The 25880-nt window shown below is 41.2% G+C and overlaps 1 protein-coding gene across 2 annotated transcripts in view; it reads left to right on the top strand.

The window, feature by feature from the left end:
• Positions 1-83: 83 nt before the first annotated feature.
• The window catches only part of cdk17 (cyclin-dependent kinase 17), a 44523-nt gene continuing 18726 nt past the window's right edge, over positions 84-25880 (top strand). The window contains exons 1-2 of one of the 2 annotated variants that reach the window (XM_039601148.1): positions 84-396; positions 25419-25563. In XM_039601148.1, coding sequence (XP_039457082.1) covers positions 25437-25563 — 127 coding nt within the window. In that variant the 5' untranslated portion in view covers positions 84-396; positions 25419-25436. The remainder of the gene's footprint in view (positions 397-25418; positions 25564-25880) is intronic. The other variant, XM_031735684.2, reaches the window with a different exon arrangement.

Here is a 25880-nt window from a genome sequence, read left to right on the forward strand (position 1 = left end):
ATAACCGTCACAGTGGCTTTTATTTTGAAAATTGCAATAGAACAGACCTTTGTTTTGAAACGTCAGCGGAAGTGCCGTTATCGTAATCTATTTTACATGCTCGCACCCCTCCCGTCTCCGCACTCGACATCCTCCTCCAGCCTCTTTAAACTGCCTCCGCTGCCGAACAGACGACTTTTTCGGGTTTCGGTCTGTGTCCGTTCGCCCGCACACTCGCACACCTCTCTGCTTGTTTCGGAGGATATTTTTTTCTCTGGCGGAGCGTGTGGAGCACAAACAAGCACAGACGGAGCTGTGTTTCAGGCTACTTCAGTGGGCGGGTAAAGCGGAGGAGGGCATCCGGGCCTGGCAGCTCCGGAGGGTCGGCTTGAAAACGACGGAATTCACCATTTTCAGGTAAAATCGTTGATGGGTCACTTTCAGGTAACTCTTAATGAACAACCGGGAGGCTAGGCTTCGCCCGGCGGCTGAAGACGAAGTCTGAATGGTGGCGAGTGGAAATGGCAAAACAGAGGAAACGGCAGCTGGAGAATAATACAGCCAGACTCTTACTGTAATTCATATTTTACTGTTTACCCAGCGCCTTTATCCAGCACGGTCATACGTGTTGTTTTTGTAGCCTCAAACACTGTCCAAGCGTAAAATCTCTTATTTCACGTTATGTTTGTTTACATAACGTAGCTCAGACATCGGCAGCCAGGCTGCCACCAGCGATAGGAAGCGTACTGTAGATTAAAGGCTGAAATAATGCACAGATGTCATCCTCGAAATCGCCCTAAATCCCAATGAAAACAGTATGGATCATTGCAGGTATGATGCAAGACCTGTTCACAACATATTCATATCACCCCAAAGCTCACAATGCACCATACAATGAGACTTCCCCTTAAAGGAGCAGAGATGCATTTTACCATTAACTGGCCTTTGACTTCATATAAGTGTGAAAGAAATGGCTTCTCTGCTACAGTCAGCGCCTTTACTTCAGTTTGTGCCACTTTTTTGCTGATGTGAAAGCACTGTGGAGCAAAGTTGGAATACGAACATTATGAAACTGAGTTAAATCCCTTAAAATAACCTCCAAATAACTCCTGACTTTGAACAAAACTGTGGTTGTTCCTGTCAAGTTATTTGAATACGGTTGAGACACGTTGCTGAAAGTGGAAGATAACAAGCATGGCCTTGAAAATAAGTATTAGGGACTGATTGTGTTTAAGCAGACACAAGCTCAAGGGTATTTGATTCCAATGCACCAGGAACACACTGTCCTGCTGTTACCCTGAAAACAGTGACCTGATGTTAGGTATACTATTGCCCTAGAGTTTCGCCCCGCCCCCAAATTGAATATAAAAGCACAAAAAACAAACAATTACACAACTAGAAATCCAGCATGTCATTTCAGTTATTATCACCATTTAACAATATTAGAGCTCTGCCTACATGAGAGCTTAAAATTTCTGATTATGAAATTAGAAAGAAAGTTTGCATTGTTGAAAGGGAAATAGCTCTGCAGTATTGAACGCTTCTCACCCATCTTTGCTGGGAAGTGCCTTCGATGCTTTTACGCTCTTTTCTATTTCCTGTTTGACCTGCATTTAATTCCAGCGTCCTTCATCTGGAACAACTAGCCGTTCAATTATGTGTATTTGCGAATCTGCATGTGGGCGTTTTGACCCACATTCAGATCTGGGCTGCTGGCTGTGGGAACGATACACCCCGAGAGAACGACATAATTACCCCGACAGCTCCCACTCCATGCCTGTAGGCCCGTATAGCAGTGCTTGTATTGATCAGTCTCTGCATTGTGCCACGATTGTGGGACGTGTGTATGTGTGTGCATGCGCACACACACTCTATGTTAATTACTTTTGCTCCTGGGACTGACACATGAGGATGTACGTTATGACCTGTCTTCTAGAAGAATGTGGGATGTGTCAGTGGTTTCGGTCTGAGAAATCAAAGTGTCTTGTGATGGACTCACAGCAGGTGTCAGCGATTAGTTTGGAACTTCCTGTCAGAGCGAGTAAGTGATGAATTGGATCAGAGTACTAATTTTGGTGTGAAAGCAAGTATAAGATTCTCAGAACAAAAGATTTTTAAAAACCTTTTTTTGCTATTCAGAGTGACACTGGGCTGTGATTTTAATTTTTCTGTGTCATATTAAAATCACACAATGTGACTTTGCAGGTGGTTTCCCATAACTCAGAAAAAAATCCTAATGAGATCATCGGGGGATATCTAGTCTTAGGCTTAGACAAAAAACTGAAAGGACAGAAAAAATGTTTTCATGTGATTGAAAACATTACCTTACTATGGGGTAAACAGCTGTGTGCCTGGTGAACAGCTGTACAACTGTCTGTACACTGCAAAATGCAATTTTAACTTGAAGCAGTTAGTTTTTGCCTGCATCACTGCCTTAAGGTGGCTTGTGCTATGGAGCTCTATATTTTTATTCTACCAGGGTAGCTTTGAGTGATTTACACGTCAGGACTGTCCTTACTTTTCTTATACTGTGCCTTGATGCTGCACTTAGGGTTCATCCTGTCTGAAACAAGATTTTTTTTTTTTTTTTTTTAATTCTCCATTGCTTTAAGCCTGATTTTTTTTTTTTTTTTTTTTTTTTTTTTTTTTTCTGATTGGCTGCCACATTTAAACAGAAGGTTTGAACAGTAGGTGAGTGGGGCTTCTGTCCTTACGGCTAGAGGTAACTATATTAGGGACCTGCTGACCATTAACATAGAGTTAAAAATCTGAATGTCTGAAACATAGCAGGGAGAACAGTCTGTAGCCATAAAGGGATAAATTATACATACACTGACCTTAATATTTTAGATTTCTGAAATCTGTAATCTGAGTAGGAACTGCTGTTAGAGTATAAACATAACAGGAAATAAGGAAAAGATCACTAGATCCACTGTAACTGCCACAAAGTATTTGGGAAAATATGTTATATTCCATCAGATTTTAACTTAGCTGCTGCAGTGATGTAGATGATAATGGCAAGAAAATCATCAGAAAATTCTTTTTTTTCTTTTTACTCTTTAGTTTTTCACAAAACACCTAAATGTTGTGTACGAAGAAGTGAATTAGCGAATGGTGGCTGACAATAATGGTGGCAATATCCCAATATGCTTTGCAGCCAGGCAGACTGCACTTCCAAAACATTGTTGCTATTGACAACCAGTCGAATAGCTTTCTCTCTCCCTCCTTCTGCCTCTTGTTTATATAACTCCAACTTGTGCCATATTTTCCAATCAGATAGGTGTTTTTGTGTGTTTGTGTGTGTTTCTGTTTCCACACCTCTTTCTTGACTCTTTTTGCTTTTTAGAATCTTTCTCCCTTCATCTTTGAAATATGTTTGGTGTTTGTGTGTGCGTGCACACTGTTTCTGTTTAATTCATGATTTTTCAACTCTGGTGTTTGCGTGTGCCTTTTCATCCTTGTTCTGTGTGTGCGCTAAATTTATTTACCAAATAAGCTTCTCTTCTCCTACACTTCCAGCACTGCGTAGCTTATTGTTGTGCCGAATTTGACAAAAACTCAGAGGTGGACTAGCTAACAGCCAGGGGGAATGAAAGGGAGACTGTTGCTGTGCTGCTACAGGGTGGGCTTGATGTAGGTGAAGTGGTAATTTCTGGGTTCTTTGGGGGACTGAGAAAATCGTAGGGCTTTCAAGTGAATACAGTTAATGTGGACTGGGTGCAGCGCAACTACACACACACACACACACACACACACACACACACACACACACACACACACACACACACACACACACACACACACACACACACACACTCGTAGCCACATGAACACACACAGATAGTTATGTGAGCCATGCAAGGAATGTGAATTGGGAGTTGACTGTCTCTTTTCCTCTCTCTCTCTCTCCCTCTCTCTCTCACACTCTCTCACACACACTCACACACACACTCACACACACACAGCTTCTTTTCAAGCTTCAAAAGCTTCAAAAAGTAAAAAATTTAGGTCATATCATCAAGCATTTCTGTCAGCCCTACTGCTGTGTGTGGGTGTGTGTGCGCTGTCATCTTGTATGAATGTATTTGGGTGTTGGAGGTTTTGTAGGATAGAATAGAATAGAATGCCTTTATTGTCATTATACAGCTGTACAATGAGATACAGAGCATCTCCTACTCAGTGTAAACATGTTTGGGGGGGGGTACAGTTCTGCAGCACTATATACATATGGACAGTATTAACATAGGGAAGAAGATGTGTATATATATATAAAATGTACAATTTACAAACCGTAAACAATATGTAATAAATAGTGTTATGTATGTACAGTTGAGTTATTGCACATGGAATTGGTATAAGTAGTGTTTATGTATATACAGTTATTGCACATAGAATTGGTATAAATAGTGGTGGTCCATAGAGGAAGTGGGAAGTGGGGGGCTGTGTTATCGGTGCATGTGTGAGTTCAGGGTGGTTATCGCTTTGGGGAAGAAACTGTTTTTGAGTCTGTGGGTTTTAGTGTTGATGCACCTGTAGCGCTTCCCTGAGGGAAGCAGGCTGAACATGTTGAAGCCAGGGTGGGAGCTGTCCTTGATGATGTTTGCTGCTCTGCTGAGGCAGCGGGAGGAATAAATGTCCAACAGGGAGGGGAGAGGGCAGCCGATGATCTTTTGTGCTGTCTTGACCACACTCTGAAGCCTCACTCTATCTGCCTTGGTGCAGCTGCCGTACCATACCGTGATGCAGTAGGTTAGCAGGCTCTCAATGGACGAGCGGTAGAAGGTCAGCAGCAGGTTGGAGTTCAGCTTGTACTTCCTGAGGACTCTCAGGAAGTGCAGCCGCTGTTGGGCCTTCTTGATGACCGCTGAGATGTTTTCCGTCCAGGAGATGTCAGCAGAGATGAGGACACCAAGGAACCGGAAGGTGTGGACCCTCTCCACACACTCCCGTTGATGTAGAGGGGGCCAAGTCAGTGCTGTGTCTCCTGAAGTCAACAATGAGCTCTTTGGTTTTCTTGGTGTTCAGTGCCAGGTTGTTTTCTGAACACCATGCTGCCAACTTCAGGACTTCCTCTCTGTAGTCTGCCTCGTCTCCCTTCGAGATGAGTCCGACTACCGTGGTGTCATCAGCAAACTTGATGATGAGAGTGTTGTTGTGGGCCGGACTGCAGTCGTGGGTGTAGAGAATACACAGGAGGGGCTCAGCACACAGCCCTGTGGGGAGCCGGTGCTCAGTGTGCGAGTGGAGGAGAGATGAGGGCCGAGTCTCACAGTCTGGGGCCGGTTTGTGAGGAAATCCTTTATCCAGGCACATGTGAGAGGAGGGAGGCCAAGATTGACCAGTTTGTTGATGAGGATGTCCGGGATGATAGTATTAAAGGCTGAGCTGTAGTCCACAAAGAGCATTCGATGTATTTGTGTTGGTGTTAAAGGGATTGAGCAGATGTGTTACTTCTCTTTATTCTCTTCTGTGCAAATAACAATTTTCATACATTGTCTTTTCACATAAACAAATTTAGTCTTCTATTATTTCTGTATTCTGTAGCATTATGGTGCCCTGTCCAGTTTTCCCCCATGGAAGTCATTTAATGACACTTTTCAGTGCAATTGTTTGTGTACTCAGGGTTGAGTTGGGTGAAATTGACTCATAATCTGGAGTTTAAGCATTGTTAGAACCACAGTATGCCGGGATTAACCCCCGCCACACACACACACACACACACACACAGAGGTCACACATTTAAAATAAACAGGCGTGCACTTATTATGTCACTTTCCCTCAAGAGGTGAGTGTTTTATTTTCTTTCTGAACAGGATGGATGAAATTTTTTTTTTTTCAATCACGTTTTTTTCAGTCTATAAAGTGAAGGAAACATGTTTTCATGGTAATTTTTAGATAATTGTGCTAACATGTTTTGTTTTTCCTCAGTGAATTGTCAATGGCTAAGTTTCTCTAAAGGGCCTAGATTAAGCTTTACCTTAAACCTTAACTTACTCTTACTCAATAAAACGAAAAAGAAAATTAAGCTGGCCAAATACAGGAGTGTGAGATAGACTTTAGTGGCTTGTGTTGCCTAGTCCAGGGCTGAGATAGCACTTTATTTACTGAAAAGACTCATAGAAAAGGTCAATTTTGACTGACTTGTGTTTAAGAATTTAAGCTGTAAATGGACTGGTACTTATATAGCACTTTGTTACTCTAGTTGAGCACTCAAAACACTATCTTCTATGAGCCTCATTCAACCATTCACACACACACTGCTTTTTTTCTATGCCTTTAGGCATTATCTCATATTCACATACACAGACTACGATGGGTGCAATCAGGGACAACTTGGGGTTCAGTATTTTATCAACGGATACTTTGGCATGCAGAATAGAGGAGCCTGGGATTCAACCATCTGACTTCTGATCATTCGATGACCTGCTCTACCTCCTGAACCACAGTCATAAAGTAATAACAGTGTAAAGCTAGAAGCCAGAAAATGGTTCAAAATAAGCTGTCAGTACATTATTATTAGTGTATTAGTGGCTTGGTAGTACTTAAAAAATGATTACAGTTGTTGGGATCCTCTGATTGAGAATAAGTGTTGTTAGTCAGTGTTCATTTTTTTTCGGTCACTTAATTTTTCAGAAGAAGCAAACTTTTCTTCTTAGTTTGTTCATCACATCACATTGAACATTAAGCCAGTATAACATTTATGCTGCCATCTGTAAATGTCATTGTTGTAATAATTACATGAATGTCACCGTGTTTTTCTGAAATGCTGATAGCAGTCAGCGAGGTAGAGATCAGTCAGTGCGGCTGTTTGATTTGTCGCGTCCCTACAGAATTGGTGTCCAGGCTAGCAGTTGACATCTGCTATTTTGAGCTTTAAGCTTGATTAGACTTCTGCGGGAAGTTTACATGCTACCTTATGCAGTAATTGGAAACTCCTTTTATCCCTACACTGCAACCTTCCACGCCATTCAAGTCGGTGTGGTATGCGTTGACCGGACATGTAGTTACATTTCTCGTCAGGTTACGTAGAATATTGTAGCATACGGTTCAAGTGGGGGTCCGGTTATGGTGTAAGTTGCGGCATAGATCTGAAGCACAAGTATAATTCACATGTTACTCGTTACCTGACAACCCTTTGTCCCCCACTAACTCTTTTTCTCATTGATTGTTTTTTCATTGAAATTATAATTTCATCTAAAAAGATCTCTATTTATACATTTTCCTAAAAACTTGTCCAGTTCAGGGTCAGGATTCTAGTTGTGATAGGATCCCAGTACAGCCTTGGATATGTTGACCAAAATAAAGGAGGGTTAGGATTTGTGCTGTAATCGAGCAGGCTCACTGCTTCGTCACAGGGACAGGCCCCAGAGCACTGGACTCGGGTGATGATCTAAAAAGGCTACAAGATGAAGAAGTGGGATTCAGACTACTTCACACATCTCCCAGTTGCTCTCTGTCGATATGATGGAGCTGGAGCTGAAACATAAAGACATTTAGCTGTTTCGCCTGTCAAGTTGAAATTGGATTTTTGGAATGCAACGTTGTACGAGTAGCTGATTTGTGCCCAGAGAAAAGTGGCACAGTGTTGATGCCAATTAGTCAGCTGGAGTCGATGTTCTGCTGTTTAGTACATCCCGTCCTACACAACTCTCACCATCTGCCTACTTTTCACAAACAATTTTTCCAACATTTCACATAATCACAACAATGACACAACAGTCGACATTATTCACCATCGGTAACGATTCTCCTTCTTGAGCATCAAACCCGTGAGCTCTTTGAATTTCAAGGTTATGTAACTTTGTTCTCATTGCCGTCTTTTTAGCCAGCTGCCTACTTTAGAACAGGAGTGGAAATTAAAGTTAAACTTGAGTTTCCCTTTTAATCGTGAGCAGGAATCTCTAATTATCCCGCTTTCTTCCCGTCGGGTTAATCATTGCCTCCCAAACAGGCGTTATCTGCAATCAATGCCAGCAAAGTGCACCGAAAGTTCACAGGAAACAGACACTAAATTGGACCATAGTTGCTTATGAAACCTAGAGCGTAAATACTCAGGCCTTGATGCTTTTTAATTTAACCACTTTTAATGATTCCTCTGCGACATGCTGCTGAAAGGAGTCAAGTTTCGCCGTACTCCTCTTCCTATTTCTGGAGCTGTTCTCTGCATTAGCATGAGCAAGTGTCTCCTTGTCTTTATTTGAGAGGTCAGATGGCTGTGGATGCTGATAATCTTATGTAATCACACTAAAGAAACACTTCACGATGAGTAGTGATACACACTACACAGTAGTAAAACACAGGAGCTTTTACTGACAGCAGTGGTGTGTACTACAAAAGAAGTTTGACATAGCTTGGCTTTCTTTGTATTATCTAGCCTGACGAAACCTAAAATCCCAGTCTGAGATAACGGATACAACTTTCCACAATCAGGCTGTGTGTTGGCTCAATAAAAGGGGCTGTTTTAATGCGTCATTAGATGTGCTTCTCTGTAGAAAATGGACCATCTGCAGAATAACTACTGAAATGTGGCACTTAAAGGCAATTCACACTCTGACACTGAAAACTGGTTTTATGCTCAACGTACCCATTGATCTTGCTTTGCAGTGCAACCTTAAGGTCTCAGAGAAGTACATCACAGCTGTGAGCACCGGGTATTAAGGGCACAAGATAAAATCAGAAAGCAGTCATCCACCATGAATTTGGCAGAGCTGCACTGAGGCAAGAAATAGAAAATTTGTTCCATCATGTTTCCTGATTGCTGGCAGCAGGGAAAGAAAATGAGGAGTAGCAGGTCTTTGGTCTTCAACGTTATGTGTTAGGGTAGAAGACATGCAGAGTTATTTTCTGAACACCGAAGCCGTTATTAGGTACAGAGGGGTGGCAGAAAGAAACGAAAAGCGGATCTTGTTTCTGCAAATGAGCGCATGTCCAAATCTAATCACTGCAGTAGACTCGGATGTGGAGTCTGAAATCTTTAGGAAACGCCAACATAAATTAGTTTCCTTACCATCTCTGGGTACAGTAAATACAAAGCTACCTCCTGCATATAATGTCGGTAAGAGGCTATAGGGGCTTTACAACAAGGCACAGTAACATGATTGACTCTTATAATAGAGTGCCACAGAACCTGTGTGAAACCACAGTGTTGTTTTTACAGTTCTTATATGTTAGCTTTTGGCAAAGATGTATGTACCATCCAGCTGTAATGCAGTTGTAACATATGAGAGTTTCTCAAAATATCAGACTGTAGGCATTAAAGATATTGAATATGAAAGTCACAGACATAAAAAATTATTTAGCTTGCAAATGTGCACTTTAATCAATTTATGGAGAATTTTGCCTCGTTGGCTCAGGCTGGGACATCCCACCCAGCATGCCACAGAGACAGGGAAGAGCCATGATAGTGCTGATGGTAAATTCTGTAAGTAACATACACGCAAAAAAAAGGCACCTCAGGCAGGGAACACCTGTTGCCAAAGGCCTTGGGGTAATGCAGTTGGGTCCAGAAACTGTGAGGGGGGAAAAAGGGATGCTTTACAGAAAGCCATAAAACAGACAGAGGAGGAAGAGGAGGAGCAGATGGAAGTAGGAAGGATTAAAGTTCTGTTATACACATGTGAAAGGCAACCTCAAAGCTGTCAGCAGTTAAGCTGTGTTTTTGTTTTTGGTCGTCAGATGTGGGCGACTCTAGCTGCTGTTGCATTTATGCAACTGTGAGATGATTTTAAAAGCTTTAAAATGTGCCCACATTTTGCTCGTTTTTAAATTCTGTGACAGTGTCTAACACTGGTCTGTGACTCATTGGTCAGATAAAGCATTGTTGTAGCATTATTTATAGCAAATATGTAGCACATAGATTTATTTTTGTGGCAGAATAAATCATCATTGGGAAGAAATTTTTTGTGTATGATGTTGTTGTTGTTTTTCTGGGGTTTTTTTTGTGTTTGCATGAACGCATGTGCGTGGGTGGGTGTAATCTTAACATGGCATAGTTCCCTGTCTTCTCTCTGCTGGAATGTGCCATCTCCAGTTGTATGTTTGGACCAACCAAACATCCACACAGGAAAATACACATTCTTGAGTGTTGCGTTCATCCAGCTGTGTGTGTGTGTGTGTGTGCATGTGTGCCAGTTAGACCGGAAGCTTCTTTTTAACCCTGGTTAATCTGGTGAACGTTGAGACAGCTGAGCATTACATAACAGGAGGAATAACAGTAGGACAGAGAAGGAAGGTGTTGATTTCAAACACATTGTGTTATTGTGTAGTTTGAAGTGCCAGCATAGTAGCTGGAGGAGCAAATTGAAAAAAAGAATTGACAATAGGTGGTAAGTATCTTTTTATCTTTAGGAAATGCAAAGTGATACATATAATTTTCGCTGCCTTAAAAAGATCTCCAAGAGTTGAGAGTGAAAGACATGGAGCAAAGCAGGACGGACTCAAACCCAAACCAGCCGCTTCCGGGTTCGAGTCTGTCCAGGTCACCTGCTCATCCTATTGAGCTAAACCAGTTTTCTCAACAGTACATCAATAAGTGAGTTTAAAATGACTGTTTATGGCTTCCTGTTATACTGTGTAGCAGGCCATAGAAAGCAGAATTTAAACAAAATTTAAAGCTGTGGCTGGCTTTGGTTGGCTGTGTACTTCTGCAACCCAAGTCAGTAGTGACAAGTCACCTATTTATGCAAGTACATGCAACAATGAGGTAAATTATGGCGTTATTTTTGTGCCACTATTCTGAGCGCATGAAAAAAAAAAAAAAAAAAAAAAAAAATTGAGCGCACGTAAAAAACATTTGCAGGTGCAAGTGTCGCATTTTGAGGAAAAATTTATTTTGAGCGAAGAAAAGCTAAATTTGAGTGAACAAAATTCATTGATGCGTGCAAAAAATGTATTTCAGTGTTTACTATTATCCATACACACACACACACAATAGCAGCCCCTCTCGCTCAGTTTTTGCATTTGCGCTTGCTCGCAATGTGTTGCTCGCGCTCGCTCAACTCTTTCTGTACACCGTTATATTTGTGCCACAACAACCAGACAGTCACAGACTTGGATGCAAAAAAATCTGATTGGCTGTTTTGGTCTCCAATCAGATTGAAATGACGAAATGCAATATCCCAGAATCCATTTCGTCCAAAACTCAAACGAGGCAGTACGGAGGAGCACAGAGTGGCGGAGTTTGAAATATTACTTTTTCTGGGTCACAAAATAAAGTTTTAAGATATTTTCATGCGAGAATGGTGCTGTGTAAACTTCAAATGTCTGCTCGATTTATCAAGACATCACATATTTGCAAAAGTGCTCTAACGTTCTCGGAGATGCCTGTTACCCACTAGCTGACCGCATAGCTGGACTGGCCATTGGGCATACCGGGCATTTGCCCGGTGAGCCAATAATGATTTTTCATTTTTATGTTTGTTTGTTTGTTTGTTTTTGTAACGGTATAAGCAATGGAAGGTGGTGGATTAGCCAATTGGTCATGATCAACTCTGGGTTGGACCAATTACAAATAAATCCGTATTGAGGGGAAAAGGAACGCGTTTCGTCCCGTACTTCAGCTAGAATGAAAAAGACACAAAGCTGAAGTTATTCTGTCTTTATGCTGTCAGCTGCCTCTTCTTCTCTCACCTCCCTCTCCTGTTGCTACTTCAATCATGAAACTGGTCAATGATCAGCTGATCGTCTCTCGTTTGTTTATCGCCCACTTTGCACCAGAAAGAGGAAACCAGCGGATGTTGCGCTAAACAACAGCAGCACGTTTAAGCTTGATCAGCTGTTGTTAGAATTTATTTAATATTAATTTCTAGTATCAGCTGTTTCCTGGAGTGTACATCACTGTCACAACAGCGTTAGTTTTAGTTCAAAGGCTTTATGGTTTTTCCTATAATACCTGGTGGTGTAGTCGGCCGATATTTTGTCAGTTCAGCCTTTATATATTACGTTTAACCCGAGTGACCACCCGGTCAGCTAGTGGGTAACAGGCATCTCCGAGAACGTTAGAGCACTTTTGCAAATATGTAATGTCTTGATAAAGACATTTGAAGTTTACACAGCACCATTCTCGCATGAAAATATCTTTAAACGTTTATTTTGTGACCCAGAAAGAGTAATATTTCAAACTCCGCCACTCTGTGTTCCTCCGCTACTGCCTCGTTTGAGTTTTGGACGAAATGGATTCTGGGATATTACATTTCGTCATTTCGATCTGATTGGAGACCAAAACAGCCAATCTGATTTTTTTGCATCCAAGTCTGTGATTGGCTGGTTTTGTGGCACAAATATAACGGTGTACAGAAAGAGTTGAGCGCGCACGGGCAGAAATGTTGAGAGCCCAAGCAACACATTGCGAGCAAGCGCAAATGCAAAACCTGAGCGAGAGGGGCTGCTATTGTGTGTGTGTGTGTGTGTGTGTGTGTGTGTGTGTGTGTGTATGGATAATAGCAAACACTGAAATACATTTTTTGCACGCAGCAATGAATTTTGTTCACTCAAATTTAGCTTTTCTTCGCTCAAAATAAATTTTTCCTCAAAATGCGACACTTGCACCTGCAAATGTTTTTTACGTGCGCTCAGAATAGTGGCACAAAAATAACGCCATAGTAAATGAGGCCACACAAACATCATTCATGGGAAATAAAACTACTAGTTGCAGATTGCACTAGATGACAATCATGCTCACTACACAAACAAAATAGAGATCGTGTCTGAGTGGGAGAGGACACCGAGAGCAGCAGCACTTACTGAAACAACAGCAGGTGCCTGTTTGCTCCTGTGTTCATAAAAAAACCAATGTGGGAAACCAGTAGCTGTATTAGGCACCAGCCCAATGCGCCGTCGTGTAACGTCGTTTAATAACAGCTGAAAAAATGTGGCTTGCTAGTCATTGAATCCACCCATGACATGAATGTTTTTTCGGAAATCCTTACATTTTTGTTGGTTGATATACAATTTCTTTGGATCCACTTCATTTTGCTTTGCTATTTGAAGAAGTGCCACCCAAACTTCTGAAACGTGTGGTGATCTTTGGCTTTTCATAATTCTTCTGTTTGTACGTTCCCGCTGATCTCAGGATTTCTCACACATTATGATACTGTAAGGCAGCAGTTAGCAGCATCAGAAAATAGCTTCTAGGTGCAAGGCACTATACACACTACAAAAAAAAATCACAAAACCGACATACAGTTTTCGTGACCTTCTTTATGCAAGGCTGTAAATATTTTTTTATGCCCTTTTGTTGGACATTTTAACATCTCAGTGCACACTGACAAATTCTTTGGAGTCAGCCTCAAGTAGCTGTTAGGGGAACTTTAGAAAGAGACTGTCTCTGTGAAAAACAGTTGTTTAATACAGTAACAAAAAGAGCTGAGTGATTAAATGTGTGTTCATTACTATGATGAACCCCTTTCATAGTACATCTGGTAATTGCATTCCTTTTATATTAAAACACTGATGAGTCCAACTTTAAACAAAAAAAAAAAAAACTACTCTAGAAAATGTAGTCCATTTCAAGCCATGCTCTACTCTGCCTACGTCAGTGTTTGTGTTTGTGATGAATTGTATACCATTACCTAGATTGCACCAGAGCAGTCTACATGCTGCTGATGGCTCTGCCTCCTACCCAGAGTGTGTGTGCGTGTGTGTGGACTGATTACAGTGCTTGTGTGAACAATTGATAAGAGGATCATCTATCCTGCACGCGATCACCGCTTTGTAATTGGAAGACGGATAAGGTGTATTGCCTTTGACGTGACCTCAGGCTCACCGGCCTCCCTGCACAGATGTACATACACATGCAGTGTGTTTGTTTCTTTGAAGCTCACCCTCCTCTTGTTGCAAACAGATGACACTGGAGTGTCTGGGCATGCAGTCAAATCGTGAATGTGTGCATCTGTGCATGGATGTGTGCGTCTGTCTGTTCCCTGTATGTTTTGTGGCCTGTGGGCTTTGTGTTTTTGTTTGTCATGTGGCAAAAAGAGCTACAGGGTAATGGAGCTCTATGTGCTGTGTTAACATATGTTTGTTTGTGTGTGTATTCAGCTGACAGACCCTGCAGCATTTTTTTTTTTTTTTCACCTAAAAATAACTCCAACGCACCCTTCCTCTCCATGTTTATCTTCATTCTTTCCATCTCCCCTATTATGCCTCAAGATCTGCGTTCTTCTTCTTCCTCTCTTCCTTGTTCTTTCTCTCTCCTTTCAGGATCACATTTTGTTTATGTCTCTTTCATAAATTATCACTTAGTTGTTTTTCAGGGAAGCAATTAAGCATGCACTGTTTTGATACGGTAGGTAGACACTAGAAGCATAAACCAAACTGAGATATTTGTTAGGTACACTCTCACATTCATTTAACTGATATGATGAAGTTTGATCATTTTATATGAACTGTTTTACTGTTCTTGGGCGAAAAATCAGGACAGTATTTTTTTTTTTTTTTTTGTTTCTACACTTAAAATTTAATGTATATCTTAGTGGCCTACATGTAACTCTTTTTCATCTCTTCCTTGAGGATAGCCTATGCCAGAAGGGATATGTAATCACACCTGTTAGGGGTAGTAGGGTTGTCACGATACTAGAATATCAAACTTGATACCGAAACCCAGGAAAATACTTTATCACTTTTGATACCATGGGAATAATTTTGACCCCATCAAAGTTCAACATCTTGTCTACATCTGCCAGCAGCCTCTCTTACTCTCTCATCCAATCCTCACACTGCTCCGCCTTAGTCTGCAGCTCCTCAGCTTTGAAATCCATCTAATTCTACTGCCCTGCTCCAGATTTCACTCTTTATGTGCTCAGATTAGTTCTCCAACTCTGGACTCTCTGCTCTGTTCAGGTTAGACTGTAGCTGAAGGTCATACTGAAGATCACTTAGTAAATTGAAGCTTCGTCTTCGGGCTTAAGCCTGTCTCACTTGGATTACTGATGATGTCAAAGCTATGTGAATGCCATGTTTCATCCTACGCTGCACTATACACAAGACCTTGATAAACACAGTGTTTAAATTGAGGGCTGGGCAGTGGGGAACAAAAATTATACCTCAGTATTTTTAGATTGAATGGCCTTACAGAACACAAAAATGACATGTGAGATATGAAAATCACTTTGTTTAAACATGCTGGTCAAAAGCAGTTGGTGTCTCTGTCAGGAGCAGCTGCACTGTAAGGAAAATTTGTAAAAACCATCTGATGTTTAAAATAAGCATATCCTGTTTTTGTTCATTTGGTGGTAGTCTAATTTCTTTGCAGTACAATTCTGAGTGGTAAGTTACCTACAGTACAAGGCTGCAGGTAAGACCTCAAGCAGACAGGAGCACAGCCAGGAGCAAAATAGATTAGAGCCACCTAAAAGAATCAATACTGGTTTAAGTGTACACTATATTTAGAACATCTTCATCACTTTATGTGGCGTCAGACAGCTCTTTCCAACAAAGAAATAAAGCTGTTAGATACCTCCAGACCCCAGTGACAAAGAAGTCACTTTATCTCATAAAACACAGCAGTTTTCTGCTACTGCTTCCTCTGTTATTAGTTAGGTGGTGTTATTGTGTGGCTTTGGTATTTTAATTGGTTAGTTGACTAACCAAAGCCACATAACTGTGCAAAAGTCAAAACCTACAATTTCCTCAAGGTTTCCTGTTTTTTATCAACAACGTCTGGTGGATTTGAAAAGAGCAAGTGTTGCAACACTTAGAATTTTAACATTAATTTAGCTTATACCTTCAAACTTTGAGCTATTCTTCATTGTTGCCCCAGAGCTGCGTCTCCCAGGTTCCTGCAGGAAATCTTTGAAAGCAAATTTGAGTTTAAGGAAAACGTGGATCCGTCTGTGCCAGTTGATAGGCCAGCAAAACACAAGCAGACTTTATTGCAACATCAAACTTGCGTTTATATGTTTATATGTACGTTTATATGTACAAACTTTTCTAATTATCAATTGAGAAACAGTGTTAAGGTGGACCTGAGAGGTCAAATACACTACAACTTAAGAAAACATCTGCAAACAGAAAAAGTGCTGCAAAAGCACCCAAAAAGTTGAATACAACAAAATGGAAGTAGGAAAAAAACCCCAAATCTCTCAAAACACAAATGACGTTTTATTGGGGAGACGATAACGTGACGGGACAGCTGTAAAACTGAAGGAAACTGGTTTCAAAAAAGGAGAGGGTTGGTCAGTGTGTGTAATGCAGGTAATGTGTTTTAATCGCACACGTCAGGCCTCGAGTGCCGGTGTCCTGCAGGTTTTAGATGTGTCCTTGATAGAGCAGGGCCATATGGCCAAAAATATTTATCACGATGTATATTTGAAAATTTGCGATAATGATATAACTGACGCGAGACAAAATACAACTCCATAACTTTACCAGCACAAAAAAACCCCCATCCATTTATTTTCACTTAAACAAAGCAGCTGTTTTTTTTTTTTTTTATGTGCATTAAAGCTATATAAAAATGTAACAATGCAAATGCAAATACCTTGCTGAAAGTTTAACCAAACGAAGCAGTCAGATAAATCAAACTTTGTTCAACTCATACTTCTTGCTTCTTCCACTTCTGTACCATTGATTCATTAATGCTGTATTCTATCACAGCTGCTCTATTCCCGTGTTGTTGCAGTATATTAATGACTAACCTGGTATTGTGGATGGATTATCTCAGTTGTTCTCCTGACTGAAGTTTGGTCCATTGCATTTCGTTGTCTCTAACCATCAGGAACCCTCACGTTAACTTTTATCGAGTGGAAAAGTGTTAGCGTTGATTCCTCCAGCTTCACTGTTTATGTTATGCTAACATAGCTGTGTCGCTAGCGATCACGTAACACACCATTATAAACCAGCTAGCCCAACTTCAGTAACCTTACAAACGTCACTGCTGTTTAGTTTAATACCCAGCCCTACCGTTCACGGTAATACCCAGCCCTAGTCCTTGATCCAACACAGCTGATTTAAATGGCTAAATTACCTCCTCAACATGTCTTGAGGTTCTCCAGAGGCCTGGTAACGAACTAATCATTTGATTCAGGTGTGTTGACACAGGGTGATATCTAAAACCTGCAGGACACCAGCACTCGAGGTCTGGAGTTGCCTACCCCTGCTTTAGATACATGTTCACTGTTAGCACTTTACTGTTAGCTTGACACTTCTGCAGCTGTTCCGTCACATTATTGTCTCCTCAGAAACACTTCTGTTGTGTATTGTGAGTTGTTTTGTGGGGGGGTTTTTTGTTTTGTTTTATTGAACAAACCCCCTATGAGCAAGCACTTGGTGACAGTGGGAAGAAAAAACTCCCTTTTAACAGGAAGAAACCGTTGATAGAGCTTGCTTTGAAGAGAAGCAGCCATCTGCCCCAACCTCATTTGCTCATGTTATTGTGCTGAAGTGAAATTGTACACAGCACCTTCTTAGCATATTAGTTTTGTGACTGAGAGCCTGTGAACATGCTTCTGTACCTATGTATATTCTTTTAGAGATTGAAGCAGAAACATGGTTGTAGACTCTTGTTACGTCACATTTTATCTAAATTGGAGCATTTTCAGCTACATGGCACATGGCACAACAGATTACAGATCGTTTCGATTTGCTGCTGCAAGAAGTTCTTTCTTCTTTTTCCGATCATACTACATTCTTCCTGTTACTCAGCACTCTGAAGTGCTGTGATGGTGCATTAAATTTAGCATTGCAAATGACCATGTGGGTGATTCTGGTGTCAACTAGAAAAACTAACTTCAATCTCACTTCACTTTTTATCCCCCCCGAAACCGTTCTCACTTGTTCCTGTTTTCCTCCTACATCTCTTCATCACCCAAAGGCATGCTTTCACTCATGCTCATTGGTCATTTCCCATTCATATTAACATTGCAGGCTTTTGTGCACTTGCAGACACACACATACAGGGTTATTTCAGCTCAGCCCTCTGGGTCAGTCATGCTGAAGCTCCTTTTTTCAGTTTTTAGACAAACAAAACAAAGGGTCTTTCAGTGAAAAGCGCCCACTGCGCTGGGCAATAGCACTGATGCTCTTTTTGTGTGTTCTTATAGGCTCACAAACACATACTTGTGACTGTACTCAGTAGGCTTTAGCTAAAATGCGTGCTTGAAGGCTGATGACAGTGCTAATAGTTTTGCAGTGACATTATGCTTGCAGATCAGAATTATTTTTCTTTAATACATTTTTTTTTGGTGTTTAAAAGCGTCCAAAACAAAGAATGGCAGATTTCAAAGTGGTTTTAGTGAGATGTAGGGATTTATCCACCCTGTTGGCTTTAGGGAAGAGACACCCTTTCATCTATGTTTGAAGTCTTTGTCCTCGTGCACATCGTGTAAGACAGATGGCAATACTTTGATTGTAATGTATACCAGCAGTGTGAGGGGAAACTCCCTGGTGTCTGTGTGCGCCCTGCTGTGATCTGCTGATATGAGTGACATAAGGAAGCCCGAGGCAGACATTATACGCATCTTTTATCCTAAAGTGGTAAATGAAGAAAAATGAAAAGTCAGCACCTGTGCAAGGTTGGATTTCACCGTCAAGCTTTGTTTTGGACGATTTGTAATTTTTTCATCTAAACTTGTCTGAGTATGGCACTTGTCACCATCTCACGCAAAGAGCTCTGACTTTCACCGTCTGTAGGCAGCGAGCAGCCTGCAAATGTGGGAGAAATGGAGCAGAGAGGCAGATAGATGTCACTCGACAATTGAATTATTACACAATCTGCAAATAAAGGAAATGTTGTAAAACAGATGCAGTTTTAGATAATGTGGAAGGTGCGGATGATGGCAACATTAAGCTTACGTGTCACATCAAAGATTACAGGCCACTTTGATCAGCGCTATACATAAAAGGAGAAAAGCAAAGACTGCCTAAATGTGTAATACTTGGGCTTCTCTACTCTTCTAGCTTTAAAACCTAAGATACAAGACACTTTTTTACATGTAGAGACTAAAGAAATCTTCCAAAATGGATACATGCTGTATTTTTATCAAATGTCATTCAGTGTGAGCACAGCAGCTTTGTGGTGCCTTGCCTGTGCCTGCTTTTGGCAACGACTCCAAGCCTGTTTTCTGTGGAAATGCAGGAAACCGGTTCTAATTTAGGCACCAGCATCGACACCACAGGTAAAAGCGGAGTGTTTGTATTTGTTAGGGACCATTTTTAGTAAGCGTGTACACAAAAAAATTCAGGCTACATATTTGACCTTCAAAAGCTTTTAAGTAGCTGTGATTATTATTGTAACAGCTAAAGTTCATATAAAGCTAAATTAAACAGAAACATGTATAATTATCCAGCCAGCCAAATTTTATTGGTTAACATAGTCCCAAAATTTTACAAATATTTAAAAATAAATATCCCGTCCTCTAAAATGTCCCAAATACATGGCAAAATGGATATCTGGACAATGGATTAAATAAGAATAGTTTGTTTACTGACTGCTTTGTCTGGTTCTGACTAGCAAGTGTAGGAATGTTTAATCATTTAGTTTATTCACCATATGCATTTCTAAGTTTGAACAAATGCATTTTTTGGGATTTTAAAAACAGAAATAAAAGGTAAAATCTGAATGTTTTGGTTTTGTAATGGGAGGTTTTGCTGTTTTAGTCCATTTACTTCAGAACCAAGTTATTACTGTGTCCCATTGAGACTTTGTTTTGTAAGAATAGCCTAGTCAAAAGGCAGTTCGTCACACAAACCCCATAGCTCACACAATGACTCAATAATCCTTGAGGGATGAACTACAAATAAAACATAATCATTGATAAGTAGATCAGTGTGGCATGTGACATCACTTTCCCGTTTGGGTCCCGTTCAGTCCCTGCTCTTTTATGTCCGCTCTCCAAAAATAAACTGATGATTTTATCTATTTTAAAAGCAGTTGTGATTCTCATATGAGAGGCTCTATTCTGAGAAGCTGCTTTAACAATGTTAACTGTTGTTTTTCTGTTTTAGAAGAAGTGGTGCTGGTGACTATTTAACCTTCTGTTCAACTCTCCTTCTGTTCATTGTTCCTGCTCTGATTCTGTCACGTCTGTAAACATTTATAGAACGGAGAGGAGTATTAAAGGACAGCTTGTTTTTGACATAAGCTGATAAGAATAGCATCTGATGGTGTTTGTACAACAGCTTAGGCTCTGAAACGCATGCACAGACTTCAAAAAATTGACATAAGTATAGTTTATGTTTTTTAGTAGGATCAGAATTCACTTCGGCAGTAAATGATAAGCTGAAACTAAATAATTCCTCTTCAAATAATGGCTTTGAGAACAGGGCTTCAGTTTGGGGAAATGCAGTCAGTGACTCCGTGAATTAGGGAACAAACAATGTTAATAACAGGAACGGCAATGTCACTGAATAAATAAATCCTGTTTAAATCCTCCGTTTGGTTGCGCTGTAAATACTCTACACACCAACTGCTAGTCTGTTGTGCTTTGATGTGTTACCTACTCCCAGTGGTTGATCCACACATTACCAAGTGGGACTGGAAGCAAATGGACTGAGTGAACTTAAAAATGTATGTGTCTGATTTAGAGCAGATAGCAAGAAAACAGTGGTCCATTCTAGGGTACTGAGGGAGGATTCACACAGATGGCTTTCAGCTTTCAATGCTCTCGCTTCTCATTCACTTTGAATGGAGTGACATCATGTGTTGCCAAACTGAATGTTGGATCCCATGCTTTGTTTTGCTCCCTCTGATTGAAATTCAACATAAACAAATGCTCCAGCATGGCCAGTAGCCAGTAAGATCACATCATGCAGACATCCTTTTTTTCTGCTGTTAATTGCATTAGAAAGTGCAATTGCTGGATAGCGCTACACGGTGACCTTTTTTTAATGTGTTGAGCGTATACGCAGACATTGGCTATGTTGGAAATGTTTTCTGTATTAGTTAGCCGAATTTTATTTCAAATAACTAATTTTCAAGTTTTTTTTATACTTATAGAGAGCACTGCAAAATTATCACATAACCCTAACCCTATAAAACCACAGTTAAAAGGAAAAACACACACTCATCATATAAGCTTAATTGGGTAAGCTCTAGAGAGCACTTGTTTTTAGTGATCGTGGCTTAAGAGTTGGGAGTTCGCCTTGTAATCGGAAGGTTGCAGGTTCGAGCGCCGGCTCGGACAGTCTCGGTCGTTGTGTCCTTGGGCAAGACACTTCACCCGTTGCCTACTGGTGGTGGTCAGAGGGCCCGGTGGCGCCAGTGTCCGGCAGCCTCGCCTCTGTCAGTGTGCCCCAGGGTGGCTGTGGCTACAACGTAGCTTGCCATCACCAGTGTGTGAATGTGTGTGTGTGAATGGGTGAATGACTGGATATGTAAAGCGCTTTGGGGTCCTTAGGGACTAGAAAAGCGCTATATAAATACAGGCCATTTACCATTTACCATTTGAATAAATATTGTGTAATTACAATGAGAACATGAACTTTATGACTTGCAGGATTTGGGAATCACACTTCAGTGGTCACCGGGAGTGCTAGCAGTTTCAATTCCCAAGCCTGTCATTTGCTAAATTGTAGTTACTGAAACCAAACCCAATCTCGGGCTGGACACCCCCACCTCGACCAGCGAATCTTTCTCGACAGTACTGTACACGCTTGCAGTCACTTGGGTGATTTCATGGCTCTTAACCAAACACAAAGGCTCGATTATGGCTCTGCTCACTGAAATAAACTCACTTTCTCTCCCCTATTCCTTCTTGCCTGTTTTGTCCTCTTCCATCTCCTCCCACTCTTCCTCCTCCTCTTTACATTCACACTTTCACCCACTTCTCTCTGAAATCAAATCTAAAGCCACATTTTCCATTTTCTTACCTCATTCTCGTGTGGAAGTAGGGGAAGACAAAAAGAGGAGGAAAAAAAGGCAAGGAAAACGAGGAATCGAGGAGAGTGTGAGTATAATAATTAGCCCAGTAATTAGATCTCGTCCCTAGTTCCCCCTTCCACCTTCCTGTCCTTTGAAGTCCCCTCCTCCAGACTACCTTGGATGCACTTGGGAGGCATCCAAGAGGAATGGGGGATCTCAGGAATGTGGGTCTGTGTGTGTGTGGGTCTGTGTGTGTGTGTGTGTGTGTGTGTGTGTGTGTGTGTGTGTGTGTGTGAGAGAGAGAGAGAGAGAGAGAGAGATGAAAAAGAGAGAAAGCGAGTTGTGGTGCTCTCCCTCAGTCTCTTTCTGTCATTGGCAGATTCCTTGCTTTTTATGTTGAAACTCCCCTCTCTCTCTCACACACACACACACACACACACACACACACACACACACACACACACACACACACACACACACACACACACACAAACACGTCACTCATATGTGCCAGATGCTGTATTTTCCACACACACAGATTCAGACACACACACACGTCACATGAGGCTCTTTGTTTTGGTTTGTTGCAGAGATAAAACCCGGCTCTGTTACACTCCTCTGTAAGGGAGACAAAGAGCACTTATCTCATAACACTGTGAATGTGTGTGTCTGAGGGGGGAGAATGCGTTTGTGTGAGACTGTTTTCCAATGCAGTCATTTTATTGATGCATTGAAAAAATATTTTTTCTTTAACTAGCTGGATTTTCAGTGTACTTAAGTCTGTTTTTTTGTTTTTTGTTTTTTTGTTTTTCCTTGTGGGTCTGTGTCTGTAGTCATGAGATCTACATGCTGATTTAGCCACCAGGGCCAGCATGACACACTTCCTCTTGAAAGGGAGGCTAATCACACGTTAAAAGGTTTAAGTTTAAAGTTCAACACACACACACACACACACACACACACACACACACACACACACACACACACACACACACACACACACACACACTCTATAGTGGATTGCATGGGAAATCATTCTAAAAAATGCTAAAGCAATAAATAAAAGAAGTTGCCAAACAAAAATCTGATATCTGTGTGTGCAGTACCTTAGCATGTTTGCAATAGCTCAACTATTTTTAGTTCTAATACAGCCAGAGCTGGGCGACAACAGCTGAACTGTCCAATAGTAGGAACAAATGCTAAAAAATAGAAAATATACTTTGGTGACTCACATGAGTAAAGTCTTTTTAAGAAACAACATCCATGCACGCACCAATCAGTCCATCTTTTTATCTGTTTATCTGGGCCTGGGTCGCAGGGGGCAGCAGCCTTAGCAGAGAAGACCAGATGTCCCTCTCCTCAGCCATGTCATCCAGCTTATCCTTATGCCGAGGCATCCCCAGTCCAGCTGAGAGATATAACCTCAACTGGCTTTCTGTATGGAGGAGTAGCGGTTCTACTTTGAGGTCCTCTCAATGACTGCACTCTTTACTGTCTCTGAGTAAGAGGCCGGCTGCCTTTCAGATAAAGCTCATTTTCACTGTTTGTATCCACAATCTCGTTCTTTCGCTGACAACCTAAAGCTTGTGAGAGTTGGGATGTAGCTCGACTGGTAGATTGATGGCTTTGCTTTTGTGCTCAGCTCTCTCTTCACCACGAGGGGCCGGCGGAGCGTCTTCATCACTGCAGCTGATGGCCCAATCCGCCTGCCTGGGAAACTATAATATATACATTTACTGATTTTGTAAATAGTAATGTAATAAGTAAAATAATTAGTGCTGTCAGCGTTAATCTTGTTAAAATGATGTTAATGCAATAACTGCATTAACGTGGCAAATCTCCATTAGCCCCACGCACGGGGCTCAACATGTTAGCGAGGTAACCGCGTTAACACATTGACGCCGTGCAGCCTCAAGCACGGAGCGATCCGCGGTAACTCGCTAACGGAGATTTGTCACGTTAATGCGTTTATGGCCTTAACGTCATTTTAACGAGATTAACGCTGACAGCACTAAAAATAACACATAACACAATGAGTGAACAAAAGAAAAGTTATGCAAAATTTTGGCACTTATTTAGTTTCACTTCAGTGTGTTTACTGACATTCATGGTCGTGCTAGTTTCTGCTTTGTTCCTTTTCATTTTCAGTCTTTGCATCTTGTTAGCCAAACTGTATGGAGTAAACAAGAACATATTGTTTTTTGTTGGAGGAAAGCATGTATTGTAACTGAGAACACTTGAGAGCTTTGTAAGTGTAATGTTTTTAGCTGCTGCTTACCTGGTAGATCCACAGTGAACTAAGTGTTCCTAAAATTATTTTGCATAAATTATTTTAAAAATTATTTTATTTTTGTATTATTTTGCATATTTATATTGTCAGTAATATTGTAATTTGACACAGACATTGGTACTCCAGTCAGACCTTCAACAGCCTATAACCTGTTCTGTTCTGTAGCAAAACGTCTGTGTGATGTTATTGCCCTGATGTGCAAACGGCACCACTAATTGTTGGTTAGCATTTACTGATAGCAAGGGGGGCGAGATCAGTGTTATAGCCAAGATTAAATAGCTTTTAATGCAAAGCATTTATTGATCACACATCACTGCAGTCTGGGATGGTGGTTCTCACACAAAACAACAAACATATTATGGTTTTGTGTTGGCGTGAGGTTACAGTCACATGTGCTGATATTGACTGAAGCATTTTCGCTGTGCGGTGGCATGGATGATGTATTGGTGTGTGTGTGTGTGTGTGTGTGTGTGTGTGTGTGTGTGTGTGTGTGTGTGTGTGTGTGTGTGTGTGTGTGTGTGTGTGTGTGTGTGTGTGTGTGTGTGTGTGTGTGTGTGTGTGTGTGTGTGTGTGTGTGTGTGTGTGTGTGTGTGTGTGTGTGTGTGTGTGTGTGTGTGTGTGTGTGTGTGTGTGTGTGTAAGAGAGCGGACAGGCAGATGGGGTCTCCTGAGTATGAAGGGGTGTTTTGTGCCGAGGGTCAGGCAGCTTGGGCGGGGCATTTCTGCTGCCGCTGCTTCCTCACTGCATTTCCTCCACTCAGCCAGCCTCATAAGTGCACGCACACAGATCACACTCATGTACACACACACATTGACGAGGCGATACTGCAGCGACACAATGAACACGGTCTGGCTTCAGGGAGATTGAGCAAGGTGTTTCCTGTGACCTGAACAACTGCTGCGTCAACACAAATACATTCGTCTGGAACAACACTGGCATGCGCTCACAGCCGTGCACAGTGTGTACGTGTGTCTCGGCAAAGTGATTTGACTCTGTCAATTAGCGCTCATTAATTTCTCCTCGTTTGAATACGTGAGCGTGTGTGTAAGTGAAAACAGCTGTGTTCAAGTGCGTGATGGTCATCCTTTATTCATGCTTCGTTCATGGTTTATTCATGTACTGTTGAAGCATTTGCAGAATGAATGAATATTGGATTAAAAGCAGCTTTGAGTTATTCATGAGCGGAGATATTTTGGACTGTACGGGCGCTCAAAAATTCTTCCACATCGCACAAGAATGCACAAAATAACAGCACAGATGAAAGCAGTCTTCTGAATGTTGCATTCTTTTGTAGAAGCGTGTTTGTCCATTCCTGCTGAATTAAAGCCGACTCTGTGCGTTTGTGTCCTGCAGGCCTTGCGTTGCCCTGTTATGGAAAAGATGAAGAGGATTAAGAAGCGTCTGTCATTAACACTCCGCCCCAGTCAGACCATCGACGAGTCTCTGTCAGAACTGGCCGAGCAAATGACCATTGAAGATGGTGGCACCAAGGACAACGGTATTCATCTTTTCTTTTTACAAATCCTGGTCTAAAAAAGATATGAACATATTGAAATGTTGAAATACAAAAGAACAAAATGGTAAAAACATATTTTAGTTGCAGTGAATAAAATGAGGATCGTTAATTTAATTTTAAAAGGGTTACAATTCCATTAAAAAAATCTCTGATTTGAGTCCCTGCCTGATGTGCACCAGCGTAGAAAATTCTACCAGTCTGATTTTTCTAAGTGTATTCTTGTGCATGCCCTTCAGCTGATATGTAAAGGCTAGTAGACACAGGGGATTTTGTATCTCGACATCTCTCAGAGACATTTA

This window comes from Oreochromis aureus, linkage group 17 (assembly GCF_013358895.1).
Source record: "Oreochromis aureus strain Israel breed Guangdong linkage group 17, ZZ_aureus, whole genome shotgun sequence".
NCBI lineage: Eukaryota > Metazoa > Chordata > Actinopteri > Cichliformes > Cichlidae > Oreochromis > Oreochromis aureus.